General features: G+C 37.8%; 1 protein-coding gene across 1 annotated transcript in view; it reads left to right on the forward strand.

Annotated features, from left to right (window-relative positions):
• Positions 1-4921: 4921 nt before the first annotated feature.
• The window catches only part of LOC135081476 (prostaglandin E2 receptor EP2 subtype), a 39990-nt gene continuing 20922 nt past the window's right edge, over positions 4922-23989 (forward strand). The window contains exons 1-4 of the mRNA XM_063976184.1: positions 4922-5103; positions 16996-17340; positions 17814-17873; positions 18555-18671. Of these exons, the coding sequence (XP_063832254.1) occupies positions 17086-17340; positions 17814-17873; positions 18555-18671 (432 nt within the window). The 5' untranslated portion in view covers positions 4922-5103; positions 16996-17085. The remainder of the gene's footprint in view (positions 5104-16995; positions 17341-17813; positions 17874-18554; positions 18672-23989) is intronic.

A 23989-nucleotide genomic window follows, 5' to 3' on the forward strand; every position in this document is an offset into this window, starting at 1 on the left:
TTGGCCAAGTGCGTGTCGTGCCACGCGCAGTGTAGGGTTCCGTAGTTGTCTGTCGTTATCACAATATATTTCAGAAGCAAGCAATTACTTCATCTAAAGTCACTTTTCATATTTTCTTCTAAGGATTTTTTACTGGTTAAGAAATTGTATAACACATGAGTCAAATGACTATTACTCTTAAACTAAGTAATGTATCTTAACCGTTATGGTTTTCCTTGAAAAAATTCATCCCCACTTTACATGCAGGGGAGCTACACTAGAATTTTTTTTTTCAAAATTTTATTTTGCCGTTTTGTCGGCGTGATTAATACATATACCTTCACAAAATTACAGATCCCCAGTGCCAATAGTTTCCAAGCGAAACCTCGGACAGACAGACATATCGAAACTATAAGGGTTCCTTGTCAGGACTACGGAACCCTAAAAAATGACATTACATACGTATGAAAATATTATGTATTCGTAGTTAAAGTAACCAATAGTCAAATTTGACAGATGTCAAATGACAAGTGGTTAAATAACAGAAAAAAATGTGTTTATAACAATGTTTAACTTGACTTTTAGTAAATTTTTTAACTATTAGTTTACTTACATTTTATTAATATTTAACCATTAGTAGCAAAATTTAACAATTAGTTATTTTAACTATGAATCAAAAAACTGGTCCTAGGTTGAAGCAATTGCTTGTCTTACTAAACGACGGGAAGCTACGGAACCCTGCACTGCGCATGGCACGACACTGGGTTACTGATTTTTTCATATAAATCTAATAGACTCGAAGCATAGACATTGCAAAATAGGCATTTTATTAAATATCACGTGAGATTAGGGGGGTGGGGGAGGGGGTCTGGCAAAATCTCACCAAATCTCACCAAGGGGGGCGGGGGGGTTGAAAAATGGCCAAAATTGTCTCACGTAATTTATGGACGCCCCCTTATAGACTGACAATGAATTTATCGCTACCCTTAGGGACCATTCACACCAAGTTGTTTCCACGCACAACACGCAGCCCGTGACGCAGCCTTCACGCAGGTATTCGAATGCACTGCGCCGAAAATCTATAGAAAAATTAGTCCGCCCGATATCTCCGCTCTATTCCGCTTTGGTGGAAACCAGACCTAATGCATTACCTACCTGAAAGAAGGTGGATAACTACGAGTATAAGGGGGCGTCCATTAAAATTACGTGAGACTTTTAGGGGAGGGAGGGGGTCCAGAAAAACCTCACTTAATCTCACGTGGGGGAGAGGGGGGGGGGTGTCGAGAAATATCACGTAATTTTTTTCCACAACAATCGGAGTAAATCCTCCGTCTGCATTTGTGAACACAGGCCGAGTTTTTAGATCCGCAGTTTGCTACCAATGCTCAAATATTAACAAAATGTAAACTAATAGTTAAAAATTGTACTAAAAGTAAAAAAAACTGGGCCTAAATTGTTTTGTTTTATCATTTCAGTTAATTTTTTTACGCAGGTCGGGGGTTTTTAGAAAATCTAATATTTTCGAAGCATGGATTATCTCATTTACATTGCAAATAGGCATTTTAGAAAATCTCACGTGAGATTGGGGGGTGAGGGAGGGGGTTTGGCAAAATCTCATGAAATCTCACCAAGGGGGTGTTAAAAAATAGCCAAAATTGTCTCACGTAATAAATGGACGCCCCCTAAGTGTACAGCGCGTTTTGTTTGCCTGAAAAATGGTGATGTACATGAATGGACCTAATTATGACTGTAGATAAATACCTAAGTAGGCACAAAAATACAATACAAGGAAATAGGTACAAACACACGCTGAAATGTGACGTTCGTATTTTGATGCCTATGCCTACCTACCTACCTTTATGACCTGTCCATTATGACTTTACGTTACCTATTTGATGATAAAGAAAATCAAGGGTCAAATGTATTATGCACGAATTTGACGTCAGTCATAAAAAAATGTAACTATGAGTCAAAATTCATACCTAACAGGGTTTTATGATATCCTAATAAAACCGCAACGATTTATTCATATTGTATGCGTTACATTAATTATTTCTTACATAGCACTCGCCAAATGAGTTAATTTAGTCATTACTAAACTAATTTACTTAGTTTAACTACCTAGCTTCCTCCTGCGCCGTCACCTGAGTTATTAGTAGGTATTTTTTTATTAAAAAATTCTTCTCCTTTTTGGCGCCTAAGTATTTTTGTATTTGTACATCTTTACTTAATTGAACGTCAAAAAATACGATGATGGCTTTTACGAGTGCAATACCACAGAATAATAATAAGTACTCTCCCACTTATTTATCAGCGCTACGAGACCAACACGATGCCTAATGCCAAGTGAGTGAATGTAGAAACACTAGAAAATGTAAGTATTATCAATTATTTTCTATCTTACTTTGTAGACTTCGTAAAACTTAGAGCCTACATAAAAGATTTACCACCTAACATCAAGAGAGTCGTGTGAAATGAATTTTCACACAAGTATGGCTCTCGAAGAAAACATAATCTGAGGAATCAACCAAAGAAGTGGCTTATTGTTGAAAAACAGATTTCCATGAAGCAGAATCATAAAAAAAAAAACTTTGTAGACTTTACAAAAGTAGTAACTAGTAGTACGTATTTATAACTGTACTAGCTTTTGCCCGCGGCTTCACCCGCGAGAAAATTTTGTTTGTCACAGATCGTCATAAATTATAACCTATATATTATTCTGGGTTATAAACAATAATACTGTAAAGTTTCATCAAAATCCGTTCAGTAGTTTTTGCGTGAAAGAGTAACAAACATGTTGACATCCAGACATCCATGCAAACTTTCGCATTTATAATATTAGTAGGAGATGAGTTACTCTCATATTTTTATGGATATCAAACGGGTAAGTAACGGTTTGTCATTATGTTCGAACACTCGGTAACTACGAGTATTTGCGTTCAATTGCGTCATAGGAAAAGGGTCTTTATAATCCCTATAGAGCCGATATAACATTTAATATGTATGTAAATACTTAGCCTACTGTCACATCGCAGAGAAATACCTACGTTACTTATTTATATTACGTTCTATTAACCACATAACAAAAAGTTGCGGTTGGGGTATTACACGTTATTACGCGAATTTCAATGTTATATCCCTGCCTACAGTGTGTAGGATTTGATTGACAAATGAAAGTGCTTTCGTAGAAAAATAAAACGACTCACTAATTTTTAATGTACTAAAACCAAATAGTCACTAATGTAATTTATGTTTTAGGCAGACATGACTTCTGAAAATGGCGCCCACCGTGGTAGACTGTTTAATGATGATAACTATATATCGTTCGTGTGTACTATATCTAATACCTACTATAATACAAATCGTTAAGATGCCCATGCCAGTTTGTCACGATTGTTAAGATAGTTATACCTACTATGCTCAAACTAAGCAAACCCCTTGCAGTGTTAAGGGGAAATCTGGTCATTTTTAGGTACAAGGTATACCTAACTTCGTTTGGAACATCCTTACATTCTCCCAATCAGGTATCTTTTATAGGACTATTCCGATAATCTGCTATCGTTTTTAGAAGTCTACAGATCAAATTCCTAGCCAATTTTTACTACACATTATGTTTATACTTAGTCAAGAACAAATAGCAATTCAGCGTGCGCGTTGACCACCATAAACGTAGAGGAAGCAATGGGCAACATGCTCCAAAAACGGCTGCCATTGTTTTTATGTTAACTTCAGCAGTACATACAATGGTTGGGACTTGAGTCAAGCTGTCACTCAATATTAATTATACGGTGGCACCAATCTTGATGGTAATTTTAATACACGACATACTTCAACATTTTAAACATGTCATTTAATAAAAGCTCGGATTCTCTAAATTACATAAGTACCAGATTGGTACCAGAAGCCTACACTCCCCTCGCTGAAAAATCTCTACACCAGGGGTTCCCAAACTTATTTTGTCTACCAACTTTGAGAATAAATTAATTTTTAGCGCCCCCATTTTTAGTCGAGAGTCGAGAGCTCAGAGAGTCCTCCTAGTAGATGAAATTACAAATCGCTCCCCAAGCCTCCTCTACACAACGCCCCAATTTTTTTTAAGGGTCCACAAGGGGGAGTTATCGCCCACTTTGGGAAAAGCTGCTCTACACTGATTCCCATGCTGACCAGACGGGTTGGGTAGCAGGCCTGATGTTTCGTATTATTCGTACTCTATTCAACATGCCCGCTATTTTATATCTCTGGAACTGTACACCACTCTACACCAGTAAAAAATAACTCGACAAACCCTCACATTTATCTATCGCGCCCTTAGTGTCGGATGAGTGACGTACTCGTATATTCCCGAGATAAAAAATCACCAGCAGTAACAGAAAAACCCAATATAAACTATTTTTTATGTCTAAATAGCCTATCCTGAGAACTTGACAAATCTGATGTCAAAGGTCAAACGACAATCTTGTTTTTACAGGTGCGATGAGTTATCAAAATATTCAGTTTCAAGCTGATTTCATCCATTACTTAAAATTAACTCTGTCAGTCCGTCTGTTACCTTTTCACAATAAAACCACTGATAAACCGATTTAGATGAAACATAGTGTGAAACCGTTGAAAAAACATTTATAAGATAGTTTCCCCGTCAAGTCATTTATCCCGGTTTTTGAGGAGGTGGCACGCACGCGATCTCGTATCGGGGGCAAAAGCTAGTATTAAATAACACAATGTAGAATAGACATCATAATATTACCCCTTCCGCACAAGGCGATTTACAACTGCACTTTTGTATGGCCAACTAAAATAGTCTATAAAAAATTATTCCTCCAATTGAGTATCCCAATGTGTGGATGCGTAATTATAATTTCCCTGCAATGACAATGAAATAATGGCCACATGATTCTGCTATCAGACAAGCATTGGAGCATTAGGAACAACAAACTTTAGTTAGTCGTGCTTTGGAATTCGCGCGCGCCGCTCGGTGCCACGATCGCGTAGCCTGGCCGGAAAAGTTCGTGTTCGCTTCGAAGTTTAAAAAATAAAACGTTCGAAAAAGTTTTGAATTTAAAAATCTTTTGTTCTTTTTATTATAAAGTGGTTTAAAAAAAGTGTGGAGGATCTAATTAATTTTGGGTGAGTTTAATTGACGTTTTTTCATGAGAAAAGTTTTCCGACATTAAATTAAAAGATATACAAAATACGACAACTCTTTCATTCTAGGTTTATGGTTATTATTAAGACTAGCTGTGTCCGCGACTTCATCCGCGTAGAAGTCGAAAACGTTCTCGTAGGATTTATAAATGGTTTTTTAACGTTACATTTGAAGTAGATTGGACGAAGGAATTACGTTATCTCATACAAACTTTGCCCCCCTTTTTCACCTCCTTAGGGGAAAATTTTTGGTATTAGATGCCTACGTCATTTATAAAGTACACACCCTCCAAGTATCAGGTCTCTACGATCAGCGGTTTAGGCTTTGCGTTGATCCATCAGTGGCGCGCGCACTTGATCATTATTTTGCTGCGATGTTATTTTAAAACTGCGATATCTTCTAAGATATTTATTGAAATCGAATGATTTAAAGGGCAAGTATATTTAAAATTAAATACTTGTGATGAATAACTTATTTATTTGGATAAGGATTAATATCATGTTTATAAAAACAGTGCATTATTTTAAAACAGATTTGGTTTGCATAAAAAAGGTTACAGTGAGCCGACCTTAAAAATAAACATATTATTATGCTATTGCCGACTTTTTTTTAGAACTTTTAAAGGGGAACAATCCTGTCATACATAATTTTTGCGAAACTTTAACCGTTTACAAGTAAAAAAATCCTTGATTTTTTTATTGGTGCGAAACATTTTTCATTGGTGCTCCGCCCCTATTGGTCTTAACGTTATGATATATAGCCTGAAGCCTTCAGCGATAAATGGGCTTTCTAACACAAAAATAATTTTTCAAATCGGACCAGTAGTTCCTGAGATTAGCGCGTTCAAGTAAACAAACAAACAAACAAACAAACTCTTCAGCTTTATAATATTAGTATAGATGTACCACAAGTAAAACTACTAGATTATGGTTTTCCCGAAATGTAGAGTTATTTCCATATTGGCCAATATAGTTAGTTACCTAATACCTATTTAAATTCCACGATAAATAAACGCTTAGAAGGTAAATTAAACTTGATATTTCACTGCTTGGTTAGCAGAATACTTTTTGCCGCCAAAAATCACTTGCATGCATTTGCGAGGTTACAAACCTTGGTAACATTTTATTACAACGAAGCAAAAACTCTAGCGCTCTTCCTGAATAGAGTTCGATTTGTGTAAAATATCTTCAACTAGGTGATTCAAGATTTTATGGACTATAATAAGTAGCTTTAAATAATTTACATCCTATCGTACCTACTAATATTATAAATGCGAAAGTTTGGATGTCTGGATGTTTGTTACTCTTTCACGCAAAAACTACGTAACGGATTTTGATGAAACTTTACAGTATTATTGTTTATAACCCAGAATAACATATAGGCTATAATTTATGACGATCTGTGACAAACTAAATTTCACGCGGGTGAAGCCGCGGGCAAAAGCTAGTAATTTTATAAAGAAACTAAACCATTTAACGAAAATAAATCTTGTCGTGATTTTTTGTCATCTTGTCTCTTAGAGAATTAATCGTGAATCCTCTATGCCTTGTCTTGGTCACTCTTTTGCTAAAATCAAGAGTAGGTACGTACCTACTATTAATTGTTAAAAATAAAGTTATACTAATTTTTATTACACAAAATAATAGGTAAGGTACTGATTCCTTCATAATCCCTCTAGTTAAACTAAATGTTAATTTCTTGTGGAGTTTTTGAGTAGTTTCAGCACAGTTGTAATACCTTGTGATCGATGGGTTATGGCATTCTGCGTTAAAAAAAGTTATGATCGTATACAATTTTAAATTATAATCTAGATTCTAGGTAGATTCTAGAATCAAAGAATAAAGACGCCAATACAGGATAAAACTACGCCTGAAAATATTCATCCTTCTTCTCTAAAGTAAAATCCACGTTTTAAGTTTAGAATTTCAAATTAACTGGCGACACATTTTCGTTGTTTCGTTGAATAATACAAATCCGTGGCATCTAGTGAATGAATGAACATGCTAAGCTATTATTTCAATTTAAAATGATATAAATAAATTTAATATTAAGCGGTTTTTTCATAGGGCATTTTGAATGCTTTAAGCATCACAGTTTATTTATTACTTGAAACATTATTTATTTGGGACATAAAAAAACCTTAAAAACTAACCTTTCAAAATTACGATAAGCATTTATTTTTAATGGAACCTATGAACACAAATAAATGATTTTGATTTTTTGAGCAGATTTGAGACAGCCAATATTTTGACATTTGATTTTGAATAAGACTGAAATTACCTACTCGGCTTGTACGATTGCACCCTTTGGGTTTGTGCCGGCCGTAAAACGCCCGTAAAAATATGTTATTTTATTCCAGCTTACAAAAAGGTAGAATGTGCTTCTGCGAGGTCCAATTTATGGTTATAGATACTGAAATTTATCAAAATTGGTTCAGCGGTTTATATGTATGAAAAACATAACACATATAAAAACTTAATACTTTCTGTTTTTATTAGTAGCTGTAGATTTACGTAGTATTTACATAAACATAATACATTAATTCAACAGAAGTGTTATTTTAGTTCTACAATGATTCTTTTAGGACTTGTCACGTGGGTAGCTCTAGTTTTAAGGAAAATCTTAAAGATAATTAAATATTTACATATTTACTATTAACTAACGAGTTATTAGCAAGTAGACACTTGTGAGTTTAAATAATAGGGCGCTTATTAAGTTAGTGATAAGGCTATCACTAAGTTCGTGTTATCAGTTTGTTCTTCCTTTTACAAGTGCAAGAGCATTCGTGGGGATTCGAATTACAAACAAATCTATACAGGGTCCGCACTCGAGTTAGAGCTCTGCAAATGGACTGTAGTGTGAATACTCTCACTGTTAACGGGATGTTCATCATCATCATCATCATCAACAGCCCTTTACAGTCCACTACTGGACTATGAGCTTCCTCCACTATAGTGGAGGGTTTGGCCATCATCCCCACGCTTGGCAGGCGGGTTGGAGATCGCAGTTGAAAAGATTGATGTGTTTCAGAGAGCGCTGCTGCCCGTTCTCGTTGATGTGTAGTTCCTAAGTCGCCTCTTACGACACCCGTGGGAAGAGTAGGGGTTGGTGACAAATGTATTCTACTGTAATGTAAACGGGATGTTGGTATTGTTCGTGTGAACGTTAATTTCTAAAATACGAATACTAATGAAAAATAAGTAACCGGGATCCTGTAGAAAACAGTAACTGGAAAAAACGGGAAGTCTCCGTGTGAACAAGCCCTTACGTCTCATACGGTGTCATAACGTATTAGAATGCTTATTGAATGAATTGAATCGAGTGAATCTGGTAACATTTGGGATGACAGGCAGGAATAATCGAGAGAATAGCCAATCGTAATCAAAGAAAATGTAACTGAATAGTATTTTTTGACTCTGCTTAAAATCGATGTCGTTATCTACAAAATAGATTCCTTTATATTATGCAAATTAAAATTCTTAATCGCCTCTCTGAATATAGTAGGTACGTCTCTGAAATTATGCTCATAGCTTATATGTAGAGATAATAAAAAAATTTTGACCAATCGTAGATTTGCTGAAACTTTTCTTGAGACTTAATACATCCTACTTGAGAGTTGTGTCATAATGCGGACTTGCGATGTGTAACTTGAGCTTAACGCAATAAAGCTTAAAGAGCAAAGCCCACACTGTATTACCTACTTAATAAGTACTTCTAAGTCAAATAAAGTAGTCGATTTTATTTACTTAGCACTTTCAGGAGCTTACCTCGCTGTAGAGCCGTTATCAAAATATTATCAGCACTACAACCTACGTATAACTTCATTATCACCTATATCTGTTATTATAGCGGATTATATTAATAAACGATTAAGGTTATATGCGAAAGGTGCCGGCAATATTAAGTTTGTTATTCCCACGTTTTTAGGGCAGCTTTTTATCTGGATCGTTTTCGATAGGGCAAAAAATTATACAAAGGCATTAAATAAAGGCTCCATAAGAGCTTTAATTTTTTCATAATAAGATTCTTTGGAAATAATTAAACATTGAGGGTTACCTCAAAGGCCGTGTTGATTAGTTACTGATGTTATTATCTTTGTTGATTAAAATCGTACCGAACTTCAAGGTCAGGTGACTTATGCCTGTTTTATATCAATCCCTAGTTTTTAAGTGTCCCTATAATGGTGAAAACGGGCATTAATCTATTTAATTCCCAAAGTAAAGCTTATCCTTGGTAGAAGAAAGCTCCGCCAAACACCTTTATAAGTCGATTAAAGCTTTGAAGTGTTATTTAGTTCTGATTAAGCTTTACGGGCCCCATGACGGTTTCTGTTTACCTTCGTCCAGGAAACAACCTTTTTGTTTCAGCGGTCAAGTGAAGGTCGGGAGAGAGACACGGGATATCGGAAACTTTCATTAGATGAGTTTGTTGCTATGGGCATTATGGGATAATCCACACTGTTTTATAACATAGAGTCATTTATTAAAACAAGGATACATATTTACCATGGCAGTAGGTAGGTATATATTATATAAAATGTAAAACAATATTTAACCCTTAGTAAACATTACGTTTGGAAATTAAAAGTTCTTCATTTAAGTACCTACTCAACCCCGTTATTACTATCCTTTTTTCCTAAGGATTTTCTTGGTTCTTGGTATATATTGTAACGCGGGTATTCTATAAACCAGTCTGGCAATAAATGTCGAACAGTATGCACGCCTTTTATTTGTCACTGGCGACAGGCGGACTCACGTGGTCACAAACTGACCGGGCGAAAATTGTTGTGTGCGATAAATAGCAGAAATATTGTTTTATTTTATCATGGGGGGCGTGGGACGAATTCAAGAATTTGATGTGAAGTCTGGGAACTGGACAGTGTATTGTGAGCGGATAGAAATGTATTTTCTTGCGAACAAAATTGAAGATAACCTCAAATTACCCACTTTAATTGCGGTGATGGGGGAGGAAGCGTATCAATTATTGTCTACATTATCGAGTCCACAAAAACCATCGACGTTAACTTATGAAGTAGCAGTTACTCTTATGAAGAATCATCTACAACCTAAACCATCAATCTTGGCGGCACGATACTTATTTCGGCAACGGCGACAAGCAAACGGAGAATCGGTAGCTGATTACGTCACTGAGCTAAAGAGACTCGCAAAACCCTGTGATTTCGGCTCGACCCTAGAAGAAAACTTACGTGACCAAATCGTGTGTGGAATAACAAGTGAAACCACGAGACAAAGATTATTCGCGGAAGATGACTGCATAGCATTTAATCGGGCGGTCAAGTTGGCGGTAACATTGGAAACGGCCGAAAAAAATGCATGCGCTGTCGATCGCGACATTAGTTCGACAGTCACGGTGAATAAGATCCAGAATAACTTAAAGTGCATGGCGTGCGGAGATAACGGACATAAGACAGAAAACTGTAAATATAAAAACTTCGAGTGCAGTTTCTGTAAGAATTTAGGCCACCTAAGAAGGATGTGTCCGGAAAAAAGTGCAAGTGGAAGACCCGAAATGACGAGGGCGCCTAGCAATTACCAACCACGGGGAGTGACCTTCACTGGAAGGGGTCGCGGGGGATGGCGTGGAAGGCGTAGCGGCAACGGTGGCGCAGCAACGACGCGCGGAAAAAGCGGCGGCCAAGCCGGGAGCGACCGGAACGCGGACACGTACTGGGTGCATCAGCACGGCGGCAGCGGCACGGGAGAGGACAATTACGACGACGGCTGCTTTGCGTCGATACCGGGGGTCGACGACAAAGAAAGCGATGACGAGGATGACGAGCAACCGATGTATCAAATGTCTATAAGTAAATACAGACCGGTATGTATCACTCTTTTAGTACAGAAGAAGTCTTTAAACATGGAAATAGATACCGGTTCTGCCTTGTCTTGTATTAGTTCTATTACTTATCAGACCAACTATAGTAACTTGCCTCTTCATTCTTGTCAATTAAAATTAAAATTTTATAATGGTTCTATAATTCAACCACTTGGCTATATCAAAGTGGAAGTAAAATATAAAAACATAAGTAAACAATTGGATTTGTATGTAATAAATAACGGCACTACCACTTTGCTAGGTCGTCAATGGCTCTCAGAATTAAATATCGAAATACCTAAAATAAATGTAAACAATGTGAACATCGCAAGACAAGACAATAATAATAAACAATTGAATGAAATAATTTCCAGGCATGAGTCATTGTTCGACGGGACACTGGGTCGCTTCGCGGGGCCGGCGGTGCAGCTGCACGTGCGCGAGGGCGCGGAGCCCGTGTTCTGCCGCGCGCGGCCCGTGCCGTACGCGCTGCGCCCGCGCGTCGACGCCGAGCTCGACGCCATGCTGCGCGCCGGCGTCATCGAGCCCGTGGAGCGCTCCGACTGGGCCACTCCTCTGGTGATCGCGAGAAAGGCGGATGGCGGTATACGTCTATGTGCGGACTATAAGGTAACCTTGAATCGTGTCTTGATGGTCGACAGATACCCGGTTCCAAAAGTTGAGGACTTGTTTAGTGACCTATGTGGGAACGAATATTTTACTAAATTAGATCTCTCTCAAGCCTATAATCAGCTGATCCTCGATGAGTCATCTAGAAAGTACACAGTTATTAACACCCATCGAGGACTGTTCAAATACAACCGTTTGGTGTACGGTCTTTCTTCGAGCCCAGGAATTTTTCAAAAGTTTATGGAAAATCTTTTTAAAGGTATGTCAGATGTAGTCATATTTTACGACGATATTTTAATCAAAAGCAAAAATATAATTAGTCACTTAAAAACTATTGAGCAAGTTTTAGAAATTTTACAGACCAACGGGCTTAAAATTAAAAAGAGTAAATGCAATTTCTTATCAGAACATGTAGAATATCTGGGATTTATTATAGATAAGAAGGGCCTAAGAACCAATCCCGACAAAATTAAACCAATAATTGACATGCCTCCGCCACGGAATACTACGGAATTAAAATCATTCTTAGGCATGGTGAACTTTTATGGGAAATTTGTTAAAAACCTTGCATCATATTTATCACCACTATATAACTTATTAAAGAAAGGGAAACACTACTACTGGGGAAAAGAGGAAAATAATAATTTTTTGAGGATTAAAAAATGACAGGTTCGTGGAAATTGTCCAAACGACTGGGTCTAAGTTCTTTAAAACCCGTCGTTCAAAAGGAACCAAAAAGATCTCTGACCTCACCAATCAACTCATGGAAGAGAGACGGAACTTGGTTCTGCAGTCCTCTGAAGATGCTGCTCAGTATCGGCGCCTTAACGCTTGTACTGCATAGTAATTTTTTAATCCTCAAAAAATTATTATTTTCCTCTTTTCCCCAGTAGTAGTGTTTCCCTTTCTTTAATAAGTTATATAGTGGTGATAAATATGATGCAAGGTTTTTAACAAATTTCCCATAAAAGTTCACCATGCCTAAGAATGATTTTAATTCCGTAGTATTCCGTGGCGGAGGCATGTCAATTATTGGTTTAATTTTGTCGGGATTGGTTCTTAGGCCCTTCTTATCTATAATAAATCCCAGATATTCTACATGTTCTGATAAGAAATTGCATTTACTCTTTTTAATTTTAAGCCCGTTGGTCTGTAAAATTTCTAAAACTTGCTCAATAGTTTTTAAGTGACTAATTATATTTTTGCTTTTGATTAAAATATCGTCGTAAAATATGACTACATCTGACATACCTTTAAAAAGATTTTCCATAAACTTTTGAAAAATTCCTGGGCTCGAAGAAAGACCGTACACCAAACGGTTGTATTTGAACAGTCCTCGATGGGTGTTAATAACTGTGTACTTTCTAGATGACTCATCGAGGATCAGCTGATTATAGGCTTGAGAGAGATCTAATTTAGTAAAATATTCGTTCCCACATAGGTCACTAAACAAGTCCTCAACTTTTGGAACCGGGTATCTGTCGACCATCAAGACACGATTCAAGGTTACCTTATAGTCCGCACATAGACGTATACCGCCATCCGCCTTTCTCGCGATCACCAGAGGAGTGGCCCAGTCGGAGCGCTCCACGGGCTCGATGACGCCGGCGCGCAGCATGGCGTCGAGCTCGGCGTCGACGCGCGGGCGCAGCGCGTACGGCACGGGCCGCGCGCGGCAGAACACGGGCTCCGCGCCCTCGCGCACGTGCAGCTGCACCGCCGGCCCCGCGAAGCGACCCAGTGTCCCGTCGAACAATGACTCATGCCTGGAAATTATTTCATTCAATTGTTTATTATTATTGTCTTGTCTTGCGATGTTCACATTGTTTACATTTATTTTAGGTATTTCGATATTTAATTCTGAGAGCCATTGACGACCTAGCAAAGTGGTAGTGCCGTTATTTATTACATACAAATCCAATTGTTTACTTATGTTTTTATATTTTACTTCCACTTTGATATAGCCAAGTGGTTGAATTATAGAACCATTATAAAATTTTAATTTTAATTGACAAGAATGAAGAGGCAAGTTACTATAGTTGGTCTGATAAGTAATAGAACTAATACAAGACAAGGCAGAACCGGTATCTATTTCCATGTTTAAAGACTTCTTCTGTACTAAAAGAGTGATACATACCGGTCTGTATTTACTTATAGACATTTGATACATCGGTTGCTCGTCATCCTCGTCATCGCTTTCTTTGTCGTCGACCCCCGGTATCGACGCAAAGCAGCCGTCGTCGTAATTGTCCTCTCCCGTGCCGCTGCCGCCGTGCTGATGCACCCAGTACGTGTCCGCGTTCCGGTCGCTCCCGGCTTGGCCGCCGCTTTTTCCGCGCGTCGTTGCTGCGCCACCGTTGCCGCTACGCCTTCCACGCCATCCCCCGCGACCCCTTCCAGTAAAGGTCACTCCCCGTGGTTGGTAATTGCTAGGCGCCCTCGTCATTTCGGGTCTTCCACTTGCACTTTTTTCCGGACACATCCTTCTTAGGTGGCCTAAATTCTTACAGAAACTGCACTCGAAGTTTTTATATTTACAGTTTTCTGTCTTATGTCCGTTATCTCCGCACGCCATGCACTTTAAGTTATTCTGGATCTTATTCACCGTGACTGTCGAACTAATGTCGCGATCGACAGCGCATGCATTTTTTTCGGCCGTTTCCAATGTTACCGCCAACTTGACCGCCCGATTAAATGCTATGCAGTCATCTTCCGCGAATGTATGTAGGTAATTACTACATTTGCGTCTTGTAATTACCAACGTGCCATTTGGCGCTCACCCTTGTGCGACTCACATATTATGTTATGTCTGGTTTCTAGTAGATGCCACCTCGGTTATGAGTTCGGGAAGCACATATACCTACCTACATCCTTTGGGCAGCCCTGGGTAGCGCGGTTAGTAAACTCATAATAGAGTCGCGCAGTTTGTAAAGTTGGTAGGTGGTTGGTGTAGGTAAAGTTTTCCACGCGAAAAGCCAGATGGCAAGGAGCGCCAAAATATCGCACAATATCATACGCTGACTCTAAGACATATATTTCCTCTTTTATAGGTAGTATACTATCGTCGTCCAATAAATCTATACTAATATTATTAATGCGAAAGTAACTCTGTCTGTCTGTCTTGATTTCACGCCTAAACCACTATTAAACCGATTTTGATGAAAGGCATAGAGATAGTTTGAGTCCCGGTAAAGGACATAGGATAGTTTTTATCCCAGTTTTTGAAACAGGGACGCTTGCGATAAAGTTTTGTTTAACCAAAATGGCGCCAAAGAAGACAATATCGATCCATCCTGGTCAAGGACTAAGATCAGCAATTACGATAATACGGTATTAAAATAACCACTTGAGGTTTACACTAAACAAACCGATTTGCATAATTAAAAACCATAATCTGACCTTATTTAATTTGATTGTGTACGATATCCAAACGGACATGAATTGGCACGGTTAAATGATGATTAAGAAAAAAAGAAACAAATTAATGTGTTTTTTTTTTAAAACAAACTATTTATTCTAAAGTTGCCAACTTGCCATCCATCGACACCATTATACGAGTAGCACTACGGGCGAGCTCTATTCTTCCTTTCGAACAGTATCAAACTAGGTACATGAATATGAATATCGTTCAGTCATTTGGGCTCTTCCAGCGCGACCCTCTCTAATTTACTAGAAGAGGATTTGTCTTAAATAAATTCTGAAGCACGGAATCATTATGACTTTCAGAAAATAATGAATATTAAGTCTCAACTATTTGGTAAATTACCTATACATAAAGCAATTTTTATATTGAACTACAGGATTCATTAAGGTAAACACTGTGGAATCTTATCTCGTTGTAAAAAGGTCGCTATTATAAGTATACTAGGTATAGCTCTATCAGCACTCACGACCGGCAAAACAGGCCCCAAGTAAATCCACGTTGTGAACGGATAAATTCAATTAGATAGTTGAACACTTAATGAGTACAATCAGACACAAAAAATACATCCTTGTGGGTCGGAATCGACCGAGAGCTCAACCGAGAGCGACTCGCGGGGTCAGAGTCCTAGAATCTAGATTGTTGACACCAACAATGCAAGTCTTAATAATTCACATCTTAATTAGTGCTTTCTTAATATTATTACGAGTAAATTTGTAAACTTATCTAATTTAACTAAGATGGTGTTTAGGTCCCTGGCCCAAAGTTTCCAAAGTTATCGACTTGGGGAGTGCGCAGGTCTCCTTCTGGACCTTAGCTTCTTCCCACGGTAACTGACACGGCTAACCAGCCTACGGTCCCATGTTCTGGACATTACCTACTCTCAAAAATACTATACGTACCGGAAAGCGCAGCGCACCCACAAGGTGGACCGACGACCTCATAAAGGTAGTAGGAAGGCGTTGCATGCAGGCCGCCACCAACCGGCCATTGTGGATTATCATTAGGGGAGGCATTGAACATAGGTTCAGCAGTGGACATCCTATGGCTGAAATAATGATGATAAAATACTATGTCCATTAAGTCCGTAATGTCTAAAACTTCTAAAAGTAATGCGCGTATGGACACATGATATAATTATTCCACTAAATCCTTCAAAATTATTGCATTATATTAGCCTTCACATTTTTGCAGCAGACTATACATATGTGAGTCGAGATTCTAAAAGGGATATTGCCTATTATGTCACAGACATGGTGAAATCAAAATAACTTGATAGAGTTGAAGCGAAAATGTCAATAAGATTTATTTATTTCATAAATAGAGATCAGTTAGGTTTACTGATTGATTTTATTTGACTTAAATTGAGTAGATGACACCACCATGATGCAAATTGTACTTACACATACACAACTGATGATGTGACAATATCTGTCTATTTAAACAATTTTATTGATGTGTGTATAAACAAATCGTTAGCTTCTTCGGCAAGAAATAAATAGTACCTACATTAGCATGTTTGTTTACCTTCTGATAAAGTAACGTGATTCGACTCAGTTAACAAATGTTGCCCTAAAATCTAATTTTAAACAAGGATAGAGATACTGTACTGGAGGAAAAGTAATTATAATCTAAAAACCATAGTAGGTAGTGGGGAAAAAGTGATGGACCTTCATTGTATGAACCTGTCGCTGGATAACACGCTGTGTTAAAAAACATAACTTTAATTATTTTAGATTAGCTACAGGGGCAGGGGTTAATCCACTAGATTTAGTCACAGAATAAGTAATAATACCTACATTTAGTGCCAAATAAAATAAAATAAAATAAAATAAAAATCATTTATTATCAGACAAAATCAGTCCATAGTTTCGTTAGTAACAATTTGATCGAATACTCTTTCTTATCCTTTTATGCCCAATAATTGGTGTAACAAAGATAATACTAATCTCACCTTAAACTCACTCATTATTCTTGCTTGTTGCAGACACTCGAAGATGTGACGGTCGACCGCCATAACAATTTCAACACGAGTTGACTTCAAATGACTTCAAACTGATACAAAAAACCCATCAACATGGACGTGGTATCGACACTTGCTCCTTTATTCACTGACGACGATATCAACATAACAACACCTAGTAACACCACGGTACCACACAGACATGATGCTAGAATGTTCATGACGACGGTGATAAAGGTGGTGTATGCAATCGGTATATTCGGGAATGCGACAGCTATCATTGCTCTAAGATGGGGCGAAAGAAGAGTGAGGAATAGAAAACATCTGCTGCTTCTGACTTCGCTCGCTGCTAATGACTTGGTGGCTTTGGTGAGTACTTGACGGCTATTAAAGAATTGGTCTTCATAGGATCTTTCTATTTTACGGTATTTACAAATAGCTAGGATAGACTTAAGTAAAAACTGCAGCAGTATTCAGTATGATTGTAATTTATAATACGATACATCTATAATGCTTAAGTTTTGAGATGGGAAATAAGGGAAAACCATACATTAGTACAAGAAACATTTACTGTGAGTCTGTGAGTGACATTGTTTTTCCCTCCGTCCGTCCAATTAATCATCCAGAGGTCTTAAATCAAGAGCAAATTATTACAGAGAAAATCACAGACCAAAAAACAAATGACTTAGTACACATTCAGATAATCTACCTAAAGAATAAATCCATCTCTCTCAATAAAAACTAGAGATACTGATATGTATCTCTTGTTGGATAATAATATACCGTTCAAAATGGTTTAAAAGAATAGGTAATTCCAGTAATGACACCGTATTGTTCCCCAGATGGGCATGATGTGCGCGATGGTGGTAGCAGAGCACGTGCCCGGCGCTGGCAACACGCAGGTATTTATAAATATTTTTCTGTACAGTGTGTACCAAAGTGGTAAAAACAAAAACCACTTTCAAGACGTTTTCCGAACATATTATTTGGCTACTTTGTGTGTCAGGAACTATTTGAGGTTGACTGTACCTACTACCTAACTAAAGAATTCAGAATGGAGACCGCGACTCGGTAAAAGTAGATTAGGGTGCTCCCCTACCTGCCCGATGGAAGGACGACCTTAGAAAGATGGCAGCGGCTGGATGAAAAAGCGGAAATGCAAGCTTTATTATAGCGTTCCTTGACGTCACTGCCGAAGGATTGTTGTTGTAGGTACTTTGTGTAGTATTTAGCCCAGGCGCAGACCACCGACTTTTAGTTGGCCGATAGTTGCGCCCGATTTTAATTTGTATGAAGAATCGGCCGATACCAAATCGGTGTAGTGCGCACATCCATACATCTCCATACTGATTAACAGGGCTAACAGCCCGACTCAACTATCGGCCAACCCAAAGTCTGTGGTCTACGCCTAGGCTTACAGTTTAAAATTAGCACATGCCTAAGTACATAGATTCCTACTGATATTTTGGACGTTGTAACCGCACAGTCGATAGAGCTTCAGACATCAGACTTCATACATTTTTATTGCAAAATTATACCTATTACAACATTAGAATTTACAACTAAAGCTTCTCTCAACGCAGGTGTACTGCGCGGCGAGAGTGGTGCTGCGAGTGTTCGGCATCGGCAGCGTCTGCATCGCGGTCACGATGGCGCTGGAGCGGTACCTGGCGCTCACCAGGCCCTTCCTCTACCAGAAGGTCAGTCATAATAGTAATAGGTACAGAAGAACTAGATACAAGGATTCAATTCCCGCCTCAGGCTTAATTTTCAAATTAGTTTGAGATGCGACTCTTAACGCTAAAAATTAAATAACTAGATATAACAAGGATTTTTCTACTAGATGCGGGCAGCGCAGGATCGGCTGTGTTGTGTTGTTGTGTGTTGTGGAAATCCTTGGGGGAGGCCTTTGTGGACGTCATTAAGCTTAAACAGAACTGCTGGACGCAGGCCGCAGGCCGCTACCAATCGATCAACGTGGAAAGCATTAGGGGAGGCCTATGTTCAGCAGTGGACGTCCTATGGCTGAAATGATGATGATGATGATGAGAACTGCTTACCCTTACCCCTATAAACGACGGATTTGGCGCTACCGGTTTCGAAAATTATTCCAACTGCCCCGTAAACGGAGCAGGATAACCGGGGTTCCAAATAGTCTGATCAGGTTGTTATACAGTGAAAAACCCATCATTTCACAAGTTATGTTGAGTTTAGAAACGCATGTGGACAAATCCATGAGCAAACTAGTACGATAAATAAACGTAAGAAGTTATACCAGACTCCACGTCCACATCCTTTAAATCTAAAATTTTGTGACGCTATCTTATTTAAACTAGGAAAGCGAATTTAAACAATTGACTTGAGTCTAGGTTTAGTACCTAGACTAGACTAGACCATATCTTGAAGTCTTAATCCGTTACGAATAAATTACTTATTGCCTGTTTTATTTAGATAAATACAAATTATTGCCACTACAGACAAAGCTTATCTCCCATTCTCAAACGAAATAGTTAATGCCGTTATCAAAAGCTGTAGAAAATTTACCCATTCGTTATACGAGTAGGCTTATAAGTAGACATTTCATCTCGTGAAACAGTTGTGTGTACAGTCAGCTTAATGCTAAGCTAGAGACATCATGATACCATCGAATTTGCCAAAATGAAAAATTCACCAAAACAGGTTTCCAACGTATATACTTAATGTCTTATCTTATCTTTATGTTGTTTTCATTGAATAAGTAATTTTGACGCCTAACATTTTATTATTCGCACTTAGAATAAATGAACCACTTGTTTTCGTAAGTTACCCTTCGTTTTGGTAGTAGTTTAACTTTAGTTTAGATGTTATAAATCGCGAGATGTGATTTAACTTCTCAAAGTTTTAATGAAAGCCTCTTCACGTTTCTAACTAAGCTTTATTTGCTTAACTATAATAAATAGGATAGTAAAGTATCGTACTCTACTTTACTAGATCCACTTATTGTTACTTCTCATTTACGGCGTATTTTATTGCCTGCTGAGTGTAGATTAACTGTATGGTCGCCACTCAATTAACGAGCCACTGTTTACTGGTAATTCATATAACATTTAGGGCACTTCGATAAACCGTACTAAGTAATAACTCTTGTTGTTGATTGTCCTTCTGTTGTTAAGAAATCACCTTTTCAAGGCGAGAGTGAATAGGCACTTACAGGACAGATGTGTACTATCCTAGAATGCATCTCACTTAACACCAGGTGCGATTGCGGTCAAATACCTGCCTTGTCATGCATAAAAAGAAACTTTAGTAGTTGTTCCAAGTTTTGACAAAGCATTGTAGATAGGGTAGAGATCTATAGATAGCAATATTGGGACTCCTTTAGGAATAAACTCAGCGTGGGACGTCCACCCACAAGGTGGACTGACGACATCATAAAGGTAGCAGGAAAGCGCTGGACACAGGCCGCTATACCAACCGGGTAACATGGAAAGCATTGGGGGAGGCCTATGTTCAGCAGTGGACGTCCTATGGCTGAGATGATGATGATGATGATTGGGACTCCATGAATAAGACGTTCAAGATAGAATAAAATGGCGGTGCATTATTAGGAAAGCCAACTACGTAATGGGATAAGGCGAGGCAGAAGAAGACGAAGATTGTATGTAGAGATACCAATTTTCGGGAAAGAAGCTCTCCAAAGAACAGAGACCACTAAAGGATCTTTCATATCGTAGGAAAATTTGGAAAAATCCACTCTTAGGTGCAGACATACGAGCTTTATAAATAAACTTTTTCTCACAGCCCATAGTAGAAGCAAGAGTGAGAATAACCGTTTTTGGAACCCTACAGTTTCGTAAAGCACAAATTAAGTAATTTAAGTAAAAGGTAGGAAGTAAGCTTACAAAGTGACCCTTAGCAAATATCTTACCGTGACCTTGGAAATAAACTTTCTTCATCAGATACACAACACACTTTTACTATAGAAACAACATCTACAATCTACATCGTAAAATCACTGCTCCATAAAACACCGTCGATGTAAACAAGTTAATTTGTACGGGAACCCGGAAATCAGGAAAACTATCTTCATAAAAAACCTACTTTGGCATCAGAAAATAGTATTATTATTATTACTCCGCGACCTTGGGATAATTCAGTGCATAAAATAATAATAATAAACTTTGGTTGTATTATTTTCTTATTTTCCTCCTTTACCCATGTACATGGCTGTAAATACAGGATGTCCCGAAAGATCCTGTATGTCCCAAAAATCCTGTATGTTGGAAAAAAATCATAACTCAAAACTATCAGAAGTCGCGGTGATTCGGGTAGTCCTAATGATGCTATTGACTTGACACTATTTTTCGGGACACCCTGTATGTATAGTAATACATACTATCAGTTCGTCAATATATTCGCATTTCATTGACCACACATTTCATTTATTTCTCTAATCTTCCACGTCACTTGCCAAGGGGAAAATAAGAATTGCGAGTTTTCCAGCTGGATTGTTAAAGCATCCTAGTGGATTTGAAATTGAATTGCTGCCTTTCTTTTGAAAATTAGTTTTTCTTTCCAATTAAAAGTAATGAAAGTAATTATTTTCTGCAAAAAAGCTTTTTTAAAAAGCGCTTTTCACATTTGAGTTTTAAGAGCACTGCTTCGTAACAATAAATTGGTAAGTATCATACTAACTGTTACAGTTAGTTTAGTTTTTGTTGGGTCTTGTTTTTTCTAAAATCATAATTTTATCATTTTCGATTAAAAAAAGCTTTATCGCGTCCTGCCAAGAAAAATACTGATGTAAAACTTTTCCGAAACCAAATTTTTGTCTTATCACCATCTTAAACAAGAGTTCTTCATGTTCCATACATACAACGTGTCCCAAAATTCAAGGATAAGCCGGCGCCGCAGGATGGACATAGTCATGACTACTTTAGGAAAAATAAGGAAAAAAATATATCTCAATTATTTTTTAAGTTACACAATAAATTACGAAATTCTTCGAAAATTGACACCCCTTATGATATTTTACATTACCACGACTACCATTTTTCAAATATTTCTGTTTTTTTGTTTGTATCGGCAACTTAAGTAGTGCTGCTGTCCACCCCAACTCTCAAAACCCCCAGAATCCTTGCAGTTTTTACACAAAAGTTAATCAAAATATGTTATTTCCTTAAAATTTTGAACGATTTTTACTTTCACTCCACTTTGACTCATCGTTTTGTAAAAAAAAAGTATGAACACTACTGTGGCAAGTTTTTTATAAAGTTGACGCAACTATCCAAGATTCCAAAATGGTATAATACTCTAAGAAACCTAGTCGCAAAAAAGATATGCGTACCATTTTTACAAGCACTTCGCTTGTTAGTTAGTATGGGTTAAATCTTGCAACTGAATTTAAAACCAGTTCTCCTCAACCGATTGAGCTGAAATTTGGTATACTTATGTAAGTACGATGAAAATGCAATATTATGGTACCATTGAGCTGAATGGAGACTGGAGGTGGCCATAGGAACTTCTAAACGAAACGGCGGAATTGCATCTAGTTTGGGTTCGATGGACTTGTCTTTTCGAGCACTTTAGTGCTAGATGATGTCCAGGGTCCTGATGATGAAGTCAGTTATAATTTTCAAACGAAGTCAAGCTTGTTTTTAAAAAAAGTTTTTTTTATTACAACTTTATTTTAATCTTTTTAGTTGTTTCTCAATCTCATGGTCCAAGTGCTCGGGAAGACAAATACAACGAACCCAAACTCGATAAGCTTCCGACGTTTCGTTTAGGAGTTCCAATGGCCAGCTTCTGCCACCTCTTGACTTCATTATCAGGACCCTGGACATCATCTAGCACTAAAGTGCTCTAAAAGACAAGTCCAAAGAACCCAAACTAGATGCAATTCCGCCGTTTCGTTAAGAGTTCCTATGGCCACCTCCAGACTCCATCCAGCTCAATGGTACCATAATATTGCATTGTCATCGTACTTACACAAGTATACCAAATTTTAGCTCAATTGGTTAAGGAGAACTGGTTTTAAATTCAGTTGCAAGATTTATCCCATACTAACTAACAAGCGAAGTGCTTGTAAAAATGGTACGCATATCTTTTTTGCGACTAGGTTTCTTAGAGTATTATACCATTTTGGAATCTTGGATAGTTGCGTCAACTTTATAAAAAACTTGCCACAGTAGTGTTCATACTTTTTCTTTACAAAACGATGAGTCAAAGTGGAGTGAAAGTAAAAATCGTTGAAAATTTTAAGGAAATAACATATTTTGATTTAACTTTTGTGTAAAAACTGCAAGGATTCTGGGGGTTTTAAGAGTTGGGGTGAACAGCAGCACTACTTAAGTTGTCGATATAAACAGAAAAACAGGAATATTTGAAAAATTGTGGTCGTGGTAATGTAAAATATCATAAGGGGTGTCAATTTTCGTCGAATTTCATAATTTATTGTGTAAGTAAAAAAATAATTGAGATAGATTTTTTTCCTTATTTTTCTTAAAGTAGTCATGACTATGTCCGTCCTGTGGCGTCGGCTTATCCTTGAATTTTGGGACACGTTGTATGTACCACAGACCACACATGGTCTGTGATATGTACCTACGCTTAGTGTGCAAATAAATATATGTATGAATATGAATATTGTACAAGTTATATTATCTGTGGTACAAGTATCCTACCTATATTAGACCTAGTGGCACGTGGACGCATTTTTGCGCTAGTATTTTGCCAGTTATCACCATTGTTGTATCCTCAGATCATAGAAAGAGAATAGATATGAAGTCGCGCGTAACTACAACGAGAACCAGTGTCCCCACATTTCCCCCACCACAGCTCCCACACACACATTCAACTGTGTAAAAACAAAGCGACTGAGAGTCTACGACAACATGTGCAACCGGCTTAAAAGTGCTGTGATTGGCCAGAAGGCGTGCCTTATGGCCAATCAATGGCCGCGTGACGTGACGCACACTTTGAAAAAAGCAACTAGAGAGAAGAAAGATAAAATGGAGTCGATAAGATATCGATACTTTAA

Source organism: Ostrinia nubilalis, chromosome 20 (assembly GCF_963855985.1).
Source record: "Ostrinia nubilalis chromosome 20, ilOstNubi1.1, whole genome shotgun sequence".
In the NCBI taxonomy this organism is placed as follows: Eukaryota; Metazoa; Arthropoda; class Insecta; order Lepidoptera; family Crambidae; genus Ostrinia; species Ostrinia nubilalis.